General features: G+C 38.8%; 2 protein-coding genes across 2 annotated transcripts in view; both read left to right on the top strand.

Moving 5' to 3' along the window:
- The window catches only part of LOC306773386 (extracellular serine/threonine protein kinase FAM20C-like), a gene marked incomplete at both ends in the record, with an annotated part of 32,098 nt that overhangs the window by 8,806 nt on the left and 1,147 nt on the right, over window positions 1-22,145 (top strand). The window lies entirely within an intron of this gene.
- Window positions 965-21,940, top strand: dnhd1 (dynein heavy chain domain 1; the record flags this gene model as incomplete). Its single annotated transcript, XM_079264973.1, has 42 exons — window positions 965-984; window positions 1,109-1,312; window positions 1,414-1,524; window positions 1,723-1,879; window positions 2,086-2,337; window positions 2,546-2,689; window positions 2,807-2,903; window positions 3,022-3,230; window positions 3,363-3,606; window positions 3,729-3,886; window positions 4,818-4,943; window positions 5,047-5,323; window positions 5,515-5,642; window positions 6,032-6,230; window positions 6,329-6,420; window positions 6,495-6,687; window positions 6,842-6,967; window positions 7,082-7,179; window positions 7,302-10,428; window positions 10,527-10,635; window positions 10,758-10,917; window positions 11,055-11,337; window positions 11,417-12,956; window positions 13,142-13,226; window positions 13,400-13,514; window positions 13,727-13,913; window positions 14,412-14,514; window positions 14,671-14,799; window positions 14,956-15,147; window positions 15,363-15,782; window positions 15,889-16,306; window positions 16,559-16,657; window positions 16,749-16,925; window positions 17,326-17,504; window positions 18,118-19,140; window positions 19,230-19,404; window positions 19,538-19,612; window positions 19,802-20,027; window positions 20,222-20,313; window positions 20,392-20,493; window positions 20,754-21,373; window positions 21,521-21,940. 42 exons carry the CDS (start codon window positions 965-967, stop codon window positions 21,938-21,940), a joined length of 12,891 nt encoding a protein of 4,296 aa, XP_079121099.1.

Genomic DNA, 22,145 nt, shown 5'->3' with positions numbered 1-22,145 from the left:
CTGGCAAATTGAGACAAATATAGTTACACACAAACCTGCGGATGGTATTCATCAAGAGCTCAGCAGCATGTTCGCTGCCCCTTCAAAGACAAGATCCAGTGATGGATCTTCTCAGGCTAAATCTAAATCCAAGGTTAAAAAAAATGGTCATTCTCCTGAACTGACTTTACCACCCCTATGCCCAGAGCTACCTTGTTTCTCTGTAGCTAAGCCCCTGTTCAGTTTTGCACCCATCTTGAAAAATGTGCCCTCTGATGGACCATTGTCTGTGCCAGAAGTATCTTATCCTGTTGCTCAAGTAGGGCCCAGAGGAACCATGTGTCAATCAAAATGGACAGAAGAATCTAATCTAAACCCCATCAGAGCGACTCAGTTGAAAGGACAAAGGTAATGTTAATATCACTGAAGAGATTTGGCTTACTGTGATACTGTTTTGGAAGTTTTGGATGTGTGATTTCTCATTTGGTTTTATGTGAAATTGTGCCATTTGTTTCTAAATTAAAATCAGTAATCAAACTTAATGAAGAAAGAAATTTAGAAAAGCATTATGAATATGTAATGGTGGCTATATGTAAGACCTATGTGTGCCTTGCTCGGCCTTTGACACAATTTAAACTGGAAATAAATTTTGACACTCTATCTTAATCCCCATATGATACAAACATTTGTTAATATTTTTTTTATCAGTTACCAAATACAAAAAAATGCAGCCATTATCATTTGCTTCTCCATGTTTCTATGTCCAAATTAATTCCTATTTGTTGATTATGTTATTTGTTTATTTTTTATTAGTTTTACAGAAAAAGAAGAATCCATCAAGGTGGCAACTTATAAAAACAAAAATATAAGGACAGATGGAAAAACAACCAAATCTAAAACATGTCCTCTTACTGGCATTGAGGTTGCCGATTTCTTCGCCCAGAAAAGAAACTCGAGCAGCTTGGAGTTTTTTTACCTGAAAGAAATGGATGGCAATACTTACAGGTATAATCTAAAAGGGATATGTCCCTTTGCTAAATCTCAGACTTTTTAGAACCTCTCATGCACATTTCAAAGGAATTCTCACATTAAAGATTAAAGTTGAGTCCGTTATTCTCTTTGTTCACAGGCCCTATGACCTGCGAGTGGTCAGTTTCAATGATGCAGGCTCTGAGCACTACATCTTCTCCCCTGACACCGTACTTCACGTGACAAAGACAGGTTTTGGTGGAGTTGTCAGTCTTGCAGAGTGGTACAGAGAATATGTGTTGTGGACTGCTTTACAGGAGATCGCTTTTTTTAGGGACTTCAGACTTCATAAAGCTTTTGCCTGGTAATGCGAATTAGCCACGCTTTGTATCGCCAACCCTTAGAAAGCAAATAGTTTAATAATTTTTCTATTTTATCTTTAACTTGTTTCATAAATTTTTGCAGGTGGCAACAAAATGTGCACATGGTCATTTTTCATCGCAGATGTAAGAATTTGAAAGATGTGCTTCTTCTAGCCGTACCACAGTTCAGAAATGCTCTGTATTTGTTTACTGGGTAAGTTAAGAGTTACAATATTAATTACAGTGAAGTTCTGGCTGTTGACATTCATTATATATTAGGAAACATATTTTTAGTGTTACATCAGACTTGACAGTAACTCTAACTGGTCTGCTGATTTTACCTAACTTTTAACTTGAAATCTCTGTGTAAAGTTTTTCAACCACAGATTATTGAGACACTATTTGTTTTCAGAGTACTTGAAGAACTTAAAGAGACTCATTGGATGCCCCTGGATGACTCTAAAACCTACACATTGGTGGAATTCAGGACTGAAATGATGAAGAAGAAACAAGAATGTTTTCAGATTCTGGAGAAGTTAGCTCAGTACCATGCTGTCATTCTGAATAAGGTATGTATTACTATGATGGCATCTTACTTTTGTTAAGACTACCAATAATTTTTGACTTAATAAGACACATGAAATTTCTTTTTCTTGGCTATAATATTAGACCTTGAAAAACCTTTCAAAGAACATCTTAGGATATTTCTGAATTTGCATAAGAAACTTTTTATTAAATGTTAGAATCAGCGTTAAAGTTATTTTTATATCTTCAGGTGAAAAAAGAAAGCTATCGGACTCTCAAGGAACTCCAGCTGCAAATAAAACTTGCCAAACGACCTAATAGGTCCTATGAGCCCATTCACCTGCACTTGGCTTACCAACATAAGCTGAAGAAAGAGTTAGAAGAGTCTGAAAGCATCTTGCAGAAACTGGGAAATTTTGCAGCCCTCATCCATCAAATGATTGTACAGAGTGTTGCCACAATCATCCAACAAGATGCCATTTCCTTTCTCACTCGTCTAAAGGTGACACAAGAACATTCATAACTCCATACACATGCGGTATTTTCAGTGCGAGCATGGCTGCAGCTTGTACCCAAACTATTACTATAAATATTAATTCAAAGCTAAATCATTATAAGTGCGAATGCTAAATGAAATGATAAGAAAATAAAGAATGACTTGTAATTAGATGTAATTTAATTAATCCCATCGATGTGTTTGTGTTTATTAGAGGATGGCCTCCCAGCAGTGCTGTCTATTCTACACTGAGCTTTGTTTCAGTGAAAGCAGTCAGCTGACCATTGATCCACCAGTCCATATGTTCCAAGAAACAGTGAGTGAATGCCTCCTGACAGCTGGCAACTTTATTATTCAGGTATTTTACAATTAAACATCAGTACAGATATCAAGCACTTATAGAAAATATGTTGCGTGTTCTTTCAAGTAGTGAATATGAATTGATGACTACCTAAAATTTTTTAATCCCTGGCAGATGTGTGACAGCTGTGGATTCTTCCAAGAAATCAGCAACAGTGTGCATAGCTCTCTTCAGGATTTAATATCCGACGACACCTGTGTTAAACCATCAGGTATCATAATAAGTGTGATCACTTGTGTCGGGATACTGTTGAGGGATCAGTGGCAAATTGGATGATTTGTGATTTATTCATTTGGAAGACAGAATAGTTGTTTTTTTTCTTTTCCAAGGAGAGAAAAACAGTGACAGGAGGATTGGTCAATCATACAGAGATATGTCAGCTCACCAGCTGGTGCTGCCTAAAGCAACTGTTCTAATGGTGCAAAGCAATATGATGCATGGCTGCTACTATCCTCTCTCTAAGACACAACTAGAGTGGCAGATTGGCATCAATGACGTTACAAAGCAAGCTGACATGGAGCAACTCAAGATTATGCAGGCAAGACTGACACTAATCATTTCCAATCCAATCAATCCAATAGGAGTTGATCTTAATGTATGATTTTTAAATATAAAGAAGAATTTGGACTTCTGTGTATTTCTGTTAATACTCGAATTTCTCTTTATACAGGCTGCAGAACTAGAAATCCAGCAGGTGTGTAAGAACTATGCATGGTTGGGAGATATTCATTTATTTGTAAGTCAGTGGAGTCCAGTTTGTTTAGAATCCATGATGGGTCAACCTGCTTCTGTGTATGAGGAGCATATTAAGAAACTGCGAAGCTGGACTGAAAGAATCAACACAGTTGATGCGTCAGTTTCTACCTCTGACCAACTGTTCATCATCCATTGTACCCAGACAAAGGAAACTCTTGGTATGTTGTGTTTGTAGGATGTAAATGTATCTTTTCTGAGTAACCTTTGAGTGTCACTCACAGTTTAACAATCCCAGATGCCTACTTTTTTACAAAACTGAAAAAGGTCCTTATATCTTTAGGACAACGGTTGAACCTAATTGAGCAGCAAGTGCTACATCAGCTGGATGAGCAGCTGAAACTGCGCACAGAGAGCTTCATATTGGTCTTGGAGAGGATTACATCTGAACTCAGAACACAACCGGAAGTCTTACAGGAGTTCTCAACATATGCTTTCAGGGTACAGACACTTTTTTGAATTGCACATTTGCATAGACAATTAAAGAAATGTAGAAATATAGAAAAAATAATAATGTTAGAGAAATTAGAGGCTTCTTATGCATAATAGCTAAAACAGCCTAACTTAATGACATATATAATTAACAATAACGCCTTATTGCTTTTAACTTGAAAATCTTGATAGAACTTTTGTGTCTTAATGAGACCTGACATTTCCTGTCAGAAGAAAAGTTTTCTGTATTTATATTTGATTATCCAAAAATAGGGCTGCATGGTGGCACAGTATTTAGCATTGTGGCACACAGCAAGAAAGTCACTGTTTCGATCCTTGGCTGGGGGGGGGGGGGGGGGGGGGGGGGGGGGGGTTGGTCCGTGACTTTTCTGTGTGGAGTTTGCATGTTCTTCCTGTGTATGCGTGGGTTCTCTCCGGGTACTCTGGCTTCCTCCCACCATCCAAAGACATGCACATTAGGTCAATTGGTTACTCTAAATTGCCCATAAGAATGAGTGTGAGCGTGAGTGGTTGTGTGTCTCTGTGTGGCCCTGCGATGGACTGGCGAGCTGTCCAGGGTGTACCCTGCCTGTCGCCCAAAGCCAGCTGGGATAGGCTCCAGCTTCCCCACAACCCTGAATTGGATTAAGCGGTTCAGAAAATGAATGAATGAATGAATATCCAAAAATATGAGGTGCTACTTAGTCGATTTATGTCTAAATGCAGTTGTTTTTATAGACAGATTTGTTAACAACCCAGGTCCCAGGTATAGTGCACGGTGCAGAATCATCTAAACATTTAAACATCTTAAGAAGCACTTTTCCCCCCTGAGAACACTATGAAGGGGCATAATAGATATATTTTCGACATAATTTACTTATATGACAGCTCAAAAAAATAAGAAATAAAACAGTAAATAAAATTTCTCATCTCTTTGCAGGTTAGGGAAACTTCCAAAACGTTGAGTGACTTGGAGAAATGTTTGGAGTACAATCTCTCCCTCCATAATACTATTTGCATGACCTACAGGGAGATGACGGAGCAGGAGCTGACTTTGGAAAAAAAGGTTAGGTGGCATAGAAAATCAATAATATTTTTATTAACAACATTATAGCTGTGCTGTGTAGTTATTAGTATTTCTTTTCAACTGCAGTGTGTGTTTTGTTTAGATGCTGGACTTGTGGAATTCTTTCATCCTCCTCTTAAAGCAAGCAGACAGCGTTGTGAGACAGAGGCTTCCTTCAATGGCTTGTACTCTGGACACAACAATTTCAATTTTGGCCTGTGACCTTAAAAATGTAGTTTACAAGGCTACATCTAGATATTTCCTCGACCAGAGCCAGAATGCTTGTGAGATTGTCCCCAAACTGAACTCCATGTGTGCACATGTGCAAGCTCTCTATGAAGAATTACAACAGCTTAATAGGAACAGTGAAAGCATACAGGGTGAGGCAATATAAACAACTTTTGAGACTTAAAAAAAACACAGTGTAGAGCATTGAATTTGGTTTTGATGTAATTGCTTGATTAAAGGAAAAGAAAAACACCAGAAATCTTTAGTCTGTCAACAAATACAAAGCAAAAAGATGTAGTTATAAGATGTCAAATCTGTCTGCTCTGTTGTCTTGTTTGGTTAGAAGAAACAATAGATCTGACAAATATAACGACTGATATTCAGAAGATCACAGCCCATAAAGAGTTGTGGCAACTCAAAGCAGAATACGCTACCTGGATTGAAGAGTGGAAGCAACAAGTGTTCAGTGAGGTAGCATGTTAATTCACCACTTTTTTAGTTAATACAAAGACAGTAAAATATATTTGGCATTAAGGCATTGATCGATTTGCATTCAGAATGATGACAAAGTTATACCATTTTATAGAAATAAATATGCTCCTACCTTAATAGATTGCCCTATGTTATTTAGAGTATCTAAATATCGGTCCAAATCTCTTATGCATGCATTCATAAAGACTGCTTCACAAATATATGTAAGTAGAACATTTAGAAGGTTTGATATTTTTGTGACGATAACACCTTAAGCTGTCAGCATTACCTACCTATACTGTGTTATTTGAAATTCCAGTTCAGCCACTCAATAAGTAGACAATAACCTTTTTATTGTCATCTGTAGACTTCCTTGTTTTTGTTCTCAGGTTGTGGTGGCAGAAACTGCAGGAAAAACTCTCAAGTGGAAAAACCAAGCACAAATGTTGACAAGTAACATACCTGCTGATGATGCAGTCCTGCAGCAGACTCTAGGAGCCCTGGAAGACTTAAGCCACCAGGTTGAAATCATGATGAAGCTGCACAGCTCGAAACTTAGAGAAAAACACTGGGAAGCTGTTTTCCAAGGTCAGAGACTTTGCCCTCACTTTATTTCATGTATACTTCAAGACAGAATCAAAGCATTTCTAATTAGATGAAACTTATTTGCCCATACCGTCCAACAGATATGGGCCTGCTATATGTTCCAGAGAAGAAGGTGATAGTTGCTGAAATAATGTCTCAACAACTTGAAGCACACCAAAAACAAATTTTTAAGGTAAATAAGTTGTAGTTTATACCCAGAAAACAGCAAAGCTGTTAAGATATTAACTGGACATTTTATTTTGTCAGATATGCAGGGATGCACAAACAGAGTGGAATATGGAGCAGACCTTCCAAAAGATTTGTCTACAATGGAAAGACAGACTCTTCCAGCTGAGTGAATTTACTCTCCATATCAAAGAGAAGCCCACAGAAGGCATCATTTCACATGTCTGTACTGCAACATCACACTCTTGTGATGATGCCAGGTTCATTATTACTGGTGAGACTAAATAAAGTCTACCATGTAACTTACTTAAGTTAACATAACTTACTAACTACTTCTTCTTCCATTAGGTCCTCCCACAAGGAAGAAATGTGCAATCTCAAAGTCTTCTTATGTCTTGCTGAAAATTGACGTACATTCTCTTCTGCAGGTCTAGAAACACACTCTGCTGATGTTGAGAATGATTTAATAACTCTGTCCACTATACTGATGTCACAACACAGTGTCGAGTTCAGGCTGCAGTTGGAGGACTGGATTCAGTCACTACAAGAACTTGGTAAGACAGTGATGACAAAAGTGTTAAAGAAATGTTTACATGAAGATAAAAAAGATTGACTTATTAGATTTGATCACATTGTTTGCTTTATGCCTTTTCTTTAAACATTTGTAGAGAACCTACTTAAGTTATTTGAAGGATATCAGCAAATGTGGGCCTTCCTGACAAGAATGTTTAAAGAAACATCCTGTTGTGTTCAAAGACTAGACCTGGTATGTCCCAAATAAGAACACGTTTGAAAAACCTTTCAATGTTCATTTTATGATAGAGATATCATTTAGGGTTTTAGACTAACATGATGTTTTTTGTTTGGTTTTTGTTTGGTTTTTCATAGCTGAAACTTTTCCAACCAGTTGACAAGACTTTTAAGGATTTGATGCTCTCAGTATCACATGACCTCCATGTGTTAAACTTTGTTTCCGCTGAGACAAAGGGCAGTTTCTGTGGCAGTAATCTTTGTCAGATTCTCAAGGATGGCCTGTCTACCATGGAAGCCATTTACAACCAAATGCTGGACCTCATACACACATTCTGTGAGCAGTTTCCAAGACTTTGGTTCTTGACTGACTGGGAAGTGGTGCAGCTACTTTCTTTTCATCAGACACCTTTTACATTGCAACCCTTTGTTTGCAAATGCTTTAAAGGAGTGCATTGGCTTGAAGTGGACTGTGAAATATCTAATCCAAGAAATATGAAGGGCTGGGGGAGCTCATCTGAACAGCACGGACAGATGGCAGTACTGGGCCTTTTTGGCAGCCACCAAGAGCACATTGCCTTTCAGCCTCCTTTGGAACAAAATCCTGATGCTTTATCCTGGCTCAAGGACTTTGAGAAACATTTGAAGCTGACCATGGTGAAGCTTATGAAACAATGTGCTATGCTGCGAAATCAGTTTGAACCATCCAGCCAAGATTTAGCTTGTGACAAGACAGTTAAAGGCATCCAATCTGGTAATGATGAGTGCATAGAAGATGCACACCCTGCACTACATCTGCTCTCTAAATATCCTCTTCAGTGTCTGCTGGTTGTCGAGGAAGCACTTTGGTGCAGTATTGTTCTACAGGCTTTCCAAGAAAATAGTCCAGTGATGTTGAACAAGATAAAGGTTTACACCTCAGCAAAACTGAAAAACCTTGGCAACACCATAAGAAAAGGAGTTAAAGGATCTAAAAGTGAATCACTGGTTTCCAGGTACTCAATGATGTGTTTGGGTGCTTTAGTGCAACTTACAATGAATCATGCCCAACAGCTGTCTCGACTAATGGAGTTACCATGTGCACTGGAATCATCTTTTGAGTGGATGAGCTTGATGAAGTATCATATAAACACAGAAGATCAGAGTCTGCAAGAAAGTGTTAATCCAACATGTTATGTGGATGTTTTAAGCCATCGGTTCCAGTATGGCTTTGAGTATTCTGGACCACAAAACTTGGTGATAGTGCATACCCCCTCCACGGAAAAGGCAATCCTTGGGATTGTCCTTGCTCTGACAAGCTCAAAATGTGGATTTGTGAGTGGCTCTTCCATGTCTGGAAAGACAACAACTACAGTCCAGCTAGGAAAAGCACTTGGGCAACAGGTTGTTGTTAAAGAGTGCCATCCAAGCATGAGACCTAGCGTTGTTCAGCAGATGCTCCTGGGTGCACTTCAAACAGGCGCATGGCTTTTACTGAGCTCTGTGGAATTACTAACACAAGGTGTCCAGTCCTTGCTGGGACAGCTTCTCGTAGACATATACCAGTCCTTGTCCAAGTTAAAAAGAAATAAAAAATCAACTCTGAATGAGGAGTCAGAGTTCAAAAATGCTGAAGGAGTGACAGATTTCACAAATATGTCTGATCCAGAATGTCATGTTGTACTTTTGGGGAAATGCATCTCTGCCAAGCCAAGCTATGCGTGTGTTCTCATCTCTTCAAAGGACTTTACATCCACCATTCCAGACAGTCTACGATATGCAACCAGACCTGTTGTTTTAACACGTCCAGACTGCAGGATTATTGCAGAAGTAATGCTGACCTCCATTGGTTTCTCAGAAGCCATGTCTTTGAGTCATCGTCTGGTTTCTCTAATCAGCTTGGCCAAAGATTCCAATTGCCTGCCTGAATTTTTCCATGATCATCACAGCTGCATTCTTGGTGTCTTACAGAAGATCATCTCAGTTTCTGAAGTACAGTTACAACATGCTGTATGTCAACGAGAAATTTCAGATGACGCTAAAGTTTCAACTGCTTCACACACCGATTTTATGACTTTGCAAAATATGCCTGCCCAACTTTTTGAGGAAAATAAAGAAACCACACAGCTTTCAAAACTACGCAGCTCTCAGCTGTCAGTTATATGGGCTTTAATGGAGGAGACGGCCTTGGTCAAAGCAATTCTATCTTTCTTGGTACTTGAGCACAAGAAAGACTCAGAATTCTACACAATTTTCAAGGACACATTTCCTTTAGTTTGTCAGTTTCCACAGTTCCAACAATACACCGAAGAAGGAGAAAACATTCAACTTGAAGATGCACTTAAAGAGGAGTTACAACAAACACACCTTTGCTGTGACAAGGAAACAATTCACAATGCTCTTAAGCTGTTCCAAGCTACAAAGGTTTCTCAGGCAGTCATGCTTATAGGCCCCTCAGGGAGTGGAAAGACAACCTGTTACAGAGCTTTGGCTGGGGCTCTAAATAGACTTGCTTCTGGGGAAACTGAAAAACTTGAAAATGAAAATATGAGTCAAAGAAATTCTTCACAGACAGGACCAAACATGTTTACATCGAAAAGATTCTCCATTGACACTTTAGTCTTATTTCCAAATGCCTTGAGCAACGATGAACTGTTTGGCTGCTTCTTTGACAAGAGGGGATGGAAAGACGGAGCTGTTGCAAAGGTGCTTGGAGAGTGTGATTGTAGACGTTCTGAAATCTACAATGAGAGGAAAAGCAGTCAGACATCAACAGTGAAGTGGCTGGTATTGGATGGGGAGCCTGTAGGGCAGCCTGGCTGGTTAGATTATTTCATCACACTGTGCACTTCTCAGGATGCATCCCTGGATCTGTCCTCAACTGAAACAGCGTCCTTTCAGCGACACCTTAATCTCTTTATGGAAATGACTGACCTACGAAATGCAAGTCCATCTGCAGTGACACACTGCAGCGTTATTTATTTCATGGGTACTGATGTGTGGAAAGGTGTGTGGAAGAGTGAAATAAATGCTCTGACTTGTGAACACAAGCTGGATGAAGGAATTGTAAAAATGTGGAATTGTTTGGCTGAGGATCTTTTCTTCAGCACTCTGAGTTTGCTTGGACAAAACGTTTTGACCTCTGCCAACCAGTTTGAAAGAGGATGTAGTAAAAGATACGGTCTGCAAGAAATTATGTCATTTGTCAGGATCCTGCGTGCCTTTCTGCAACATTTTGTGGCACAGTTGAAAAAACATAAAACCACATCAGAAACAGGAGAAAGAGGTATGTTAATTATCTTTTATAAGCCAACAATCCTTTAACTCTTGTAATTTTTTCCACTTTTCTTGAAATTGTATCACTTTTCTCACATATAACTTTAGATGTAACCAACACCGAGGCCACCGATACCCAAAGTAAACAGGAGCTGCTTTGCAGAAATCTTTTCCTGGTGGCTTACATTTGGGGATTTGGTGGACATCTTCATTCTCGGTTAGAGAATCTTAATGGTTATTTTCTGTTGTGTATTGTACAAATATGTACAAATATTCAGCTGTTTTATTTGTTTACTTTCAACACTAATATTCTTCAGATCACTGTGTTTCTTTCATTAGCCACTGGCCACAGTTCGACTTGTTAGCCCGGCAGGTGCTGTTCACTTGCAGATATAAAATTGAGGTTCCAGATGAAGAGAGTGTATTTGAACATTTTCTTGGCATCAGCAGTAAAATGTGCCCCAATGACACACCGCTGACAAATTCTGTCATTCCAAAGGTATCAAGTGTTCTGCCCATCACAGTGAAAATACTTTTAATACCTGATTTACTACTTTAATGCATCTAAATTTTTTTATTTCTGTGTAATTTTTATTTGACCGTCAAGTCACAAATGTCTTCTATGTATTTACACAGTATGGAAAATACAAGCAGCTCCTGAGCCTGATGCTGGCGGCAAACCAGCCAGTATTGATTGCTGGAGAACTTGCTTCTGGAAAAACAACACTGTGCAAAGCTTTACTAAGTTTTGACAGGCCACACATTAACCTTCCAGCAAGTCCACTCCTGAGCGCCAAAGACTTGCGCATTATACTGAACAGCATCTGCAGACAGAAGAAGTGTAAAGATGTTGCTGGTTTCATAAGAGAACAGCCTGGATTTCTCCTGTTTGTGGATGATCTGCATGAAGCCCCTTGTGGTGAGTAAGATAATTAAATAAAACCATCTCATTTTGTATCATATGAAGCTTTTTAAGATCAATATGTCTGTGTTGACAGATGTCAGAGGTAAAGCGTCGATGGCTCTGGAAACTCTGCGTCAGAGTATTTCAAAGGGAGGGATTCTGACTTTTGACAACTACGTCTTCAGCTTATTGAGTTCTGGACTTGTTAGCTATATGACTACGTGCTGTATATCTGAATTGGGAAATCAGCACAGTAACGTGATATCTTTACGCCTATCACGGCTATTCTCTATCTTTGTGCTCCCCAGCCATTCAACAGATGTTATATTGTCTATCCATTCTCAACGACTAAAAATCTGGCTCAGAGAAATGCCACAAAAGTGCAGCAGTGAGGATATGTCAAACTGTCTTATCACTGCTACTAAAGATCTGTACCATGCTGTTTGTGCTCAGCTCCAGCCAAATGCACTGAGGCCCCAGTTCAGATTTTCCCATCATGACCTTCATAAGGTCTTTTCAGGAATGTTCCTGTCACAGAGTGACATCTCACCCATAGAGACCATGCAGAAAATTCAAAAATTACAATCAAACTCTTGTCTAGCTCTCTCAGGCCCCCAACCGTCGAATTTAAACATCGTACATCTCTGGATGCATGAGTGCATGCGTACTTTCAGTGATAGACTCTGTACAGAGGATGAAAGAAAAAGGTTTCGGTCACTCTTAGTCAAGACGGCAGCAACTCACTTTGAAAGTAAATTGGTTGATAATGTCCACTCAGACGGTTTAGAGGACCCATCCGTTGTCAGCAACCAAGCAGTTGATACATTAGCTGTAAACAAAACATCTATCCGTAAGCCAATAGATCAGGCTGTTGATATTACAAATCCGATTGAAGAGCCTAAACCAGCTGGCATGTCAGTATGTAGTGAGAAAGACAATACACTGACAGAATCTTCTCTTGAGTCTGAAAATCCTTCCTCAGAAGATGGAAACACAAAATCTCACCCTTTACAGCCAACCATTCTTCAGCTTTTGGAAGAGTTAATGGTTAAGCTTGTGTATGGTCCTGAGTCCTTTGAGGCACTGAAGTCATTCAGTGGGTGCTCTTATCAGGAGCAAAACCTTAATGCATTGGTGCTTGAGCTATGTGCACTCCTAAACAGAAAAGAGGAAGAGAAAACGCAGGAAGTTGATAATATATTTGCCATAACAAAACAATACTTTGCACACAGAGAAGCGGTTAGTCAGCTGTTACACATCCTAAGGGCTTTGTTCATACCTGGGGGTCATGGAGTACTCATAGGCTCAGACAGAGGAACAGGCCGTAAAACTGCTGTGCGTTTAGCTGCCTACCTAACAGGGTATCAGTTGATGGAAGTATATTCAAATAATGAAAATAAGCTGCATGAAATCCTGAAGGAAGCTGGGAATCGAGCTATAGTGGATGGAGTTCATGTAATAATCCTGGTCCATGAAGAAGTCAGTCTACCCATCAGAGAAGAATTACTGGTAGCGATGGACCAGAGAGCCTACCCAGCTCTTTACACAGAGGACGAGATGAGGAAGCTTGTTTCCAGAGTGACAGCTGTGAAACATTCAAGAAGATACCTGATGGACAAATGGATTAGTGATAAGTAAGAGGCAAACCAAAATAATCATTTAATCATAAAGACCCAACTGATACCTACTACTATGCAACACCCTAGTTTTAAGACCCAAGAAATAGACCCAAAAATACACTAAATGTGGAAAATTCTGTATATATTTCTTTGGAGAATCAAAAGTAGTTTGTTTAATTTATACATAGTTTGTTCTACAGTAATATCCACGTGTTCCTGTTGATGCCTTTCACCGTGTTAGATGACAGTGAAATACCTGCCAGCAAAGAGACACCAAGTTGGAGAGTAAGTAATTCACCAAATTACTATCAATGCGATTATGCACCTTTCTCACAACATGATTTTAGTACGACATTTGGACTTTTTACAGCCTTTTTCTATATACACCTGTGCATTCTGAACATGCATAGCACCATTAACCTTTTACTTTTTTTATTTATTCTCTTTTTGCATGCCAGGGACAAATAGCCAAGGCCCTGAGACTCAGTTGCTGTGTCGAGATATATAAGCCTTGGTCCAACAAGTCGTTGGTTGAAGTTGCTGTCCAGTGCCTAAAAATCTGTCCCTATAAAAGTGAGTCACAACACCAAAAGTAGCCTGGAGTTTACCTAATTTGTTTGCTGGGTTGAATTACTAATTTTATATATATATATATATATATATATATATATATATATATATATATATATATATATATATATATATATATATATATATATATATATATATATGTATTTATATATTTATTATTATTATTATTATTTTTTTTTTGTCTTTTCATGAAGTTGTCCAAGATTGCTCAGAGCACAGTCTTACTGTGGCAATGGCAGGAATCCACCAGTCTGCATGTCAGTATGCTTCTACCTTTTTAAGAGCTCAACCTTTTAGTCCGAGGACTTATATTGAGTTTATTTCCGATTTTGGATACCTTTGCAACCGGCTACAGGAACAATGGCAGATCAAAGCCAGCAGGTAGCTTAACTATTATGTTTTTGTTTGTTTTTGTGTTGCAAAGTTGAATGTGTTGTTTTTGTGTCTTTGGGATTTAATGTTCTCTTGTACCAATAGTCACATGTAAAAATATTCCTTATCTGCTGAAATGACCATACATTCTATCATCAATAAAAATCCAGCTTCTGGTAACTAATAACATAAATGATGCCAAATAATGTACAATTTACTCACTCTAAACTAAATGCTAAACAATACATGACGAAACTGCATCATGGTAAACTTTGTAACAACTGTACTCCTAAAATCTGAAATCCTTATAGAGAATAAAAGAGAAGAATAATGTTGTAAACATCATTTGAGGAAAACTTTGATTTGTGTTACAGTAAAATATAGACTTTGTCCTTAGGTTCACCAAATTACTAATACAATGAAATAAGAGAGATACTCACATATGTAGCATTTGTTCTTGTAAAAATAGCTACATGTGTTTTTCAGCAATTTGATCGTATTTTTCAGAGTTGTCAATGCTTTGGCTCGTTTAGAAGTCCTGAACAACACAACAGTGCAGTGTAAACAGCATGTAACACAACTGCAAACAAAAATTTCTAAGACACAACAGGTAAATAACAATAATCATTTAAATCTGATCACTATTGATTGATATGGTTTATTTATTATTTAGCATATTTGTGTGCTGTAATGTTCAATGTTCACTTCAAATTTATTTATTTAGATATTCTAATAAATTGTATTTTCTTTTGTTTCAATCCTTCAGCACGAAAAAGAGCTTGTTAGAGAAGTAGAAGAGCAGAAGAGTCTGCTTGAGAAAGCCCTTGAAAAATATATTGAAAAGCAGAATGAGCTAGATCATCTAGAAGAGAAAATTAATCAAGCTCAGAAACAGGTATTTCTTTTTTTATAATACCCGCATTTAAAATTATATAGAAAATATGTTAATCCCTTTGTTAATGCCTACTTATTTATTGTAACATCTGAGGGTGTTGAACATCATATGTACAACCACTTAACTTAATTTTCATGATTTTATTTTTTCCCCTAGATAGAACCAGTATTCATGTCTTATCTCAAGATTTTTGAGTGTTTGAATCCATCTGACCTCGAGGAAGTGCGCCACTACAGAGATCCACCTGATGGAGTGGTGAAGATCATGGATGCCCTGTGTTTGCTGTTTGATCGTCCTCTGGGCTGGGAGAGTGCCAAGCAACTTCTTGGACAATCTAATTTTTTCCAGGTGTGTGAAAAAAAAAAGTTTTGGAACAACCATTTTGACCCCACACATATTGAAATGCAAGCTAATATACTGTATTAAATATAACAAAAGGTAACAAAGTTCTTTTGTTGAGTCATTAATTTATGATCAGATGTAATAAACAGCTTTCTTAGCCATACTTTTGAATTGTTTTAAGCAGACTTGCTTAGTCTTTCCAATTTCTTTCCCTTTTCCAGGAGCTGGAATTTTTTGACCGCAGTAGTCTAACAAATGAACAGCTGCAGCAGCTTGGACAGATAGTTCAAAGTCCTTACTTTGTGCCAGAGTCTGTACGTGAGATTAGTAAGGCCTGTGAGTCCCTCTGCCGATGGGTCCAAGCTGTGTACGAGAGCTGCCACGTGCAACACCAAATGGTAGTCAAACGGCAGGTAGAGGTGTGTGTTGGAGAGGCAAGGACTCAATTCCACTTGGCCAGGCAGTACAAAAAGGAGGCCTATCAGCGTAATGAAGATGTTAACCTTCAGCTTAAGTTAGTGCAAAAAGAGCTGGAGGAGCAGATGCTGCAGCTACATGAGGCTGAGACCCAAGACAGTGAAGCTGCTACATGTGTTGAGCAGTTGGAGACCCATGTTAAGGACTGGAGGACTGCGTGTCGGGTAATGTAGAATCTGTAAATAATGTAAATATAATTGAATCTTTCACTAAGGTTTTATACTCTGATCTTTATTCAAATTCTGACTATTTTCCTTTTTTTCCACTCAGGAGGCCGAGTTGCGTCGTCAAAACATACCCGGTGATTCTCTCATCCTGGCTGCTGTCATGGCATATTTAGGACCATTTGGACCTGATGTACGCACAGAACTGTTGAGAAAGTGGAAGGAGCTTTGCCAGACAGGGATTATCAACAAAAATCCCAAGGATTTCAGAAGTTCTTTGTTTACACATGTAGACATTAAACCCTCTCTTGGTTTTCCTGTAACTGTGACTGAGAACCTGCAGTGGCCTCTTGCTCAGACTTTAGGATTGAATGAATGGCAGCTTGAGGAAACTCTGTCTACCAGGCTGCTGGTTAAGCTGTTGCTGTGGGGCTTCACTTTCTCAAGTACTCCTCAGCGCTGCCCACTACTGGCTGACATTGAGCCACTTTTGGAGCTAAGCACTCAAAACAAGCTCATAACAGGTATACTTTTAAACTTATGAACATTTTTTCTGCTTTGCACTTTAAGTCATGATGGTTTTAAAATGATGAACATCATAATCAAGGCAAAGCTTTTTTATGTACAGTCTGTCTTTTATACATAAAAAGTGTATAATCTTTAAATTGTAATTTTTATATTACATTTTTCTATTTGTTATACAGAATAACACTGGAATTATAAATTGATTCAAATGTTTGTTTCAAATTATTGCAAGTTAAATATGTGTACTGTAGGAGAGAATGCAAAGCTTGAGGAGGAGTTGGGGTTTGGTATGGTGGTTTGTGCAGATGATCTGGAGCTGCTGAACAAGCTGGACCATGCTGCTGAGACAGGTGAGAACAGGTACAACAAGATAAATGCAATGTTGACAACATAAAAGTTTATTTTTATAACTTTATATTTGTTGATACTATTTGTTTTCAGGATTGAGAGTCCTAGTTACTCATGTAGAACGTGCAATTCCTAGTCCTGAGTTTATGGAAAAATTGGCACGGCCTTCTGGATGTTGCTTTCCAGGGATGCAGCAGCCTCCTCAGTTGGTCCACCCCAAGTTTGTCCTATTCCTGAGCACACATCTGCCTGTCAGTCTACTGAACAGCAGTAAGGGGTTCATATACAGATATCGTACTCAGCTTTGTTATTATTACCCTTAAATTAATTGATAATATACAAAGAGATAGACCCTTAAGTCTCTTTCGCATTGGCCTGTTGTGAATTCATAATACCCTTGTGGCAGGACAGGAATTCTGAGTTTATTGTTACTAAGGCGTCATCAGAGAGCACAACACACAAGTTTGAATTATTTTAACTTTAATGTAGAGCACAGAGACGGTATGCACAGATTAGTTTTCACTTCATGTCGTATATAAACAATAATTAGTCAGGAGGCAGAGCCCATCCAGCCAAAAACTACAAGTTGTGAGCTTTATCCTCTGGAAATGACCCTTATTTACATACAGTATCTGAAAGTAGTAACTTAAAGTTTACTCTCGTTTCCCAGCAATCCATGCATCCATTTTGACTCGAGTTCATGTGGTTGACCTCTCTCTGAGCTCAGAGGAGATCCAGGAGCTGATGCTGACACAGCTGCTACAGTTCGAATGCAGAGACCTGCTGATTCAACGCTTACGATTTCAGAATTACAATCAGGTCCTGCAGGAGAAACTGGTCACAGAAAAGGTGAACAGATAAACCATCAGCATCATTATGGGTTGTTCTGTTTGTTTTGGTTATTTAGTGTTGTGTGATGAGCTATTTTGACTGAAATGATTGTACTGTTACTCTTTTCCTGAGTTGTCTTGTCCTCCACTGAACAGTTTTCCTGTTATTTTCCTCATTTATTAGACTTCAAATCCAACTGACCTTCAGTTTATTTATTGTATAAACTCAATTTGGGAATTATGCCAGTTGTGGATTGAATATATTTAAGTGACCTTTGTAATTTATAGTTAGCTGTTGCTGTGACCTGATGTATTCAAATTAAATTAAATTAAATTAAATTAAATTAAATTAAATTAAATTAAATTAAATTAAATTAAATTAAATTAAATTAAATAGCAACCTGTCCAGGGTGCTATCCTGCTTCTTGCCTTGATCATTTCTGGGATAGGACCCAGCTTACCCAAGATTCCTAATTAGACTTACTAGTGTAGAAAATTACTAAAAGAAAAATTAAATGGAACTGAATAAGAGTGCAATAATTCCAAGCTAAATACTACTAATTGAACAATTATGACATTAGTTCATATTCATATTTCCTGTTCATTCATTTACTTTTACATTCTTGTCACAGAATGCTGTGATGGACTATATCCTGCAGTCTGACACCTCTCTGCTGAAAGACAAATATCTTCTTTCCCATGTGGCTGTCTGTCAAGAAGAAATGAAGAAACTGCAGACTGAAGTCAAACAGCTGAGTGAGGAACTGGAACGGCACAAATCCCTGCTGGCTGTGCCACACGAGTTAATGAAGCTGGCTGCTGCCCTCTATCAGGCGCTGCAGGCAGTGTCCCGCCTTTCTCCTGCCTATTACTTCTCCCTGCATGGTTTCATCACAGTGATGCAAGATGTTTTCATGGTAAAAGGCAGGCTATTAGTGTCAGACACAAATGGAAAAACAACTAAGTCCATGTTGCCAGAGATGATGAACATGATGGTTCTCCAGCTGCTGACACAATACAGGCCACAAATCTTCAAGAGCCACTCTGCTGTTTTGAAACTCTTGGTGTCTTTGGCTCTTCTCAAGCACAATCAGCTTTGCTCAGAGGGAGAAATTTTGGCCTTTCTAAGTGGTTTTGAAGACACAGAACATCCTGTAATTGATGCCTGCAGCTCGGTCACAGTTTCAGACTGCAGTGGCCTTCCCAGCTGGATACCTCCTCATATCCACTCAAGCCTTTTTTGCTTGGAAAAGATTCCTATTTTTAAAGGGCTGATTGCTTCCCTCTGTGCTTCTCCTTCACAGTGGCAGGAATACTTCAGTTTGCCACCTTCAGCTGTGGCAGGAATTATTCCCTGTCGCTCTCACTCTCACCTTTCTTTGCTTCAGCGGGCTCTCCTCTGGAAGACCATCCTCCCAAACTCTTTGGAGGAACTAGCAAACCTTTTAGTTGCCAGTCAACTCTGCTTACCTGTTAAGATGGATTGGAATGACTTTCCAAACACTGGAAATGTAGAGGCTCTCTCAACATATTTGGTTAAATATGAAAGATTCATCATTCTTACATTGCCTAATCCAGACAAAGAAATGCAAGTGAGCATTCACCCTCTGCATTTAATAAATCAGCTGGCCCACTGTGTAAAAGATAAAAATGAGGTGACTAAGCAGAATGATTTCTTTATTTCTAACCAAATGCTTTTGATTTTGTGATTGATTGATTTTGTGCTTATTTTAATATCTTATAGGTTCAGGTTAAAGTGCTATCTTTTGGGGCACAGTGTGAAAGAGAGACAATTGTTTCAGTGCTGGACAAAGCAGTTCATGATGGACATTGGTTGGTATTAAATAACTGTCATCTGTTGGAACAATGGGATGATGAAGTTTTGGCTCACATCAGTCAGTTGATCTCCTCCTTCAAAGGTAAGTTAATCAAGAATCTGTTCAAACTCTGTTCACTCAGTTTGCTATGTAGCAGAACGTCCAACTCAAGTGATGGTCAAATTCTTGCATATGCTTTGGTATTTACTTACCTGCCTTTCTTCATTTTACACAGAGGAGCAGTCGCTGATTCATCCATGCTTCAGATTGTGGTTCATAACACAAGAAAATGCTTCTCACTTGGTACCAGGTAGATATCTTGAAGTCAGTAAACTGGAGTTTCAGTCATCAACTATGCGACAAGGCGATCACCTAAAGTCATTCTGGCTAATTTTATTTGTTAATGGAATCTCCCTTATTTTGTTAATGAAATGTATCAGTGTGGTATGAGATTCTATGAATAATTGGATTTTAGTGACAGTTATTGCACTTGTTACAGCTGCAGTACGAACGTGTGCCCTTCCGCTCGTCTGTGATTCTCCATGGGATTTGAAGGAAGAGCTCAGATGTTCTTTGCAACAGGTGATGTCAGTCAGTCGGCTCCAGTCATGGTCAGATGTCACCACTAACAACATGGAGCCGCTTCTCCGCTGTGCCATCTTCCACTCTGTTTTGCTGCAGAGACAGACCTATAAATATTTATGCTGTGGAAGAATCTATCACTGGTGAGGAAATAGGTGCACACACTGTAAACAGTGAACACCCAAAGATAAGATATGATGTTTCTTTCCTGGATATTTGGATTTACGTGTCAAATCTTTGTTGTATGACAGTAAACATAACCTGACTACATGTTTTTTTTTTTTATTTTAAGTATATTTTTTGCCCATACATAAGAAGTTTCATTTTTTTTATAAAGGAGTCAGGATGACCTGTGTGCTTTAGCAGATGCATACATTTGCATTGCCAGTCTCTGCCATGACAGCACAAAGGTTTTGCAGTACATAGCAGGTAAGACAACAGGAAAAAATGTGACCTTGCTAATGCATTTACTGCCAGCTTTAACTATTTTTTTCTTTCCATTCCCAGTCAATCTAATACACGGTGGCCATGTAATAGACTCTGGAGATTTAGAGGCGGTGGAGAGTGTTGCCAAGTCATCCTTCGAAATAGCTTCATCTCTTTTGGGCAGTGGGCCACACATGCATACAAATTTTGTCAGCACATGTGGGCATTTTGGTAATCAGACATCTTCTCTTTGATGTGGGCTTCTTTGATATCTCAGTATTGATAAGTACCCTGGACTTTTTCTTTTATTTTTTAAGTGCTACTTGAAAATAAGTAGTACTTTCAAGTACTACTTGAAAATAAGGCTTAATTGTGAATTTGTGGTTCTGTGGTAATGCGAAGTATTAATTAAGTATTCTTTTTTTTTTTTTTTTTTTTTTTAGATTTTTCAAGACTATTGCAGGTTTTGGAGCCACGTTTTCACCATTCAGCAACCAGTGACTCTGTTTTGTTGGGTTTCAGTGAGGATGTGCCATCTGAGATAACCAAGCTCAATAGCCACAACTTGAACTCATTACTGCAGGCTTCCCAAACTTTTTTTGGACAAATAAGGAGTTTCAGCACCGGACAGGAACAATTTTCCAAACTGCCAGCCTACAGTCATACAAAAGAGAGACTCGAGACTCTGAAAAATGACCTCATACACATGAAAGGCAGCATAGTTCAAGAAGCGAAATCTGCTTCTCACAATCCCATTCGTGACTTCCTCTTGGCTGAATGGGATGATCTCGCTGATTTGGTGTCCTCACTGCTCACGCAGCTCCGACAACCTGTTCCATACATGATTTCTGTTTTTCCGCTCCTAACCTCCCCTTACCTGTCTCGCTTGGAGAAAAGGGCAGATTTGCTCAGTGCTTATCTTTGCCATGGCCGTACATCAGATCCACCTGGTGCTTATCGACTATCTGCTTTTAAAAACCCCAGAGGCTTCCTGGTGGCAGTGATGAGAGAAGCAGCTCAGATGCATCACAGATATATCAGTGATATCATGCTGCACTTTCAGGTGAAGTATACAGATGAAACTATATTAAATTTATCTTTTGAAGTAGGATCTCAGTAAATAATAATGACTTTAATTAAAATTCTTTGTTTAAACATTTCCAGGTTGTTAATGATTGTAACCTTATGACAAATGCTCTTGCCCATCCAGGTTCTGTGCCATAGCACGTACCCAGCTTTGCTTCCTCCAGGTGCTGTGTATTTGTGTGGCCTAGAGTTAAAGGGGGCATCATGGAATTCAGAGCAAGGAGCCCTGGAGGAAACGCGCTCCCCTCTGCCAGTTTCAATGCCACTTCTATGTGTCAAGGCTCAATTCAGGAACCCCTACACTGTCACAGATACTTTGTCTTGTAATTGTTCATATTTAATGAACAAAGGTAACGTTCAAGCTGAAGGTGTCTCCCCTACACAGTTACCCATCTACCACTGCCCGCTGTATGTAAACAAAGAACAGGAGAGTGGAAACTGGGGACTGAAAGAAGTTAACATTATTTCAAAAGTTCCCCTACGTGCCAACCTACATCCTGTTCTTTGTAGCTTGAGAAGGGTGAGACTTGTGAGTACACTGTGAGTGATCTGAGCTGCTTTCACCGACTGGGCTGTGTCTGACTTACATGTGAGTGTGCTAATATTTGCTGTGTGTCTTGTGCAGTGTGTTGCTAGGATTTATACAAACTCTCAAATAAATTTGTGATGATACTATACTGTCTGTGATTCCTTGTCTTTTGTAGAGCAGTAAAATTAAAATTTCATCCAAAGTTTTAAATGTCAAACTG

The sequence above is a fragment of the Telmatherina bonti genome (assembly GCF_933228915.1).
Source record: "Telmatherina bonti genome assembly, chromosome: 3".
Taxonomy (NCBI): Eukaryota; Metazoa; Chordata; class Actinopteri; order Atheriniformes; family Telmatherinidae; genus Telmatherina; species Telmatherina bonti.
The sequence above is the reverse complement of the archived record's forward strand: the minus strand, read 5'-3'. Positions and strand labels throughout refer to the sequence as shown.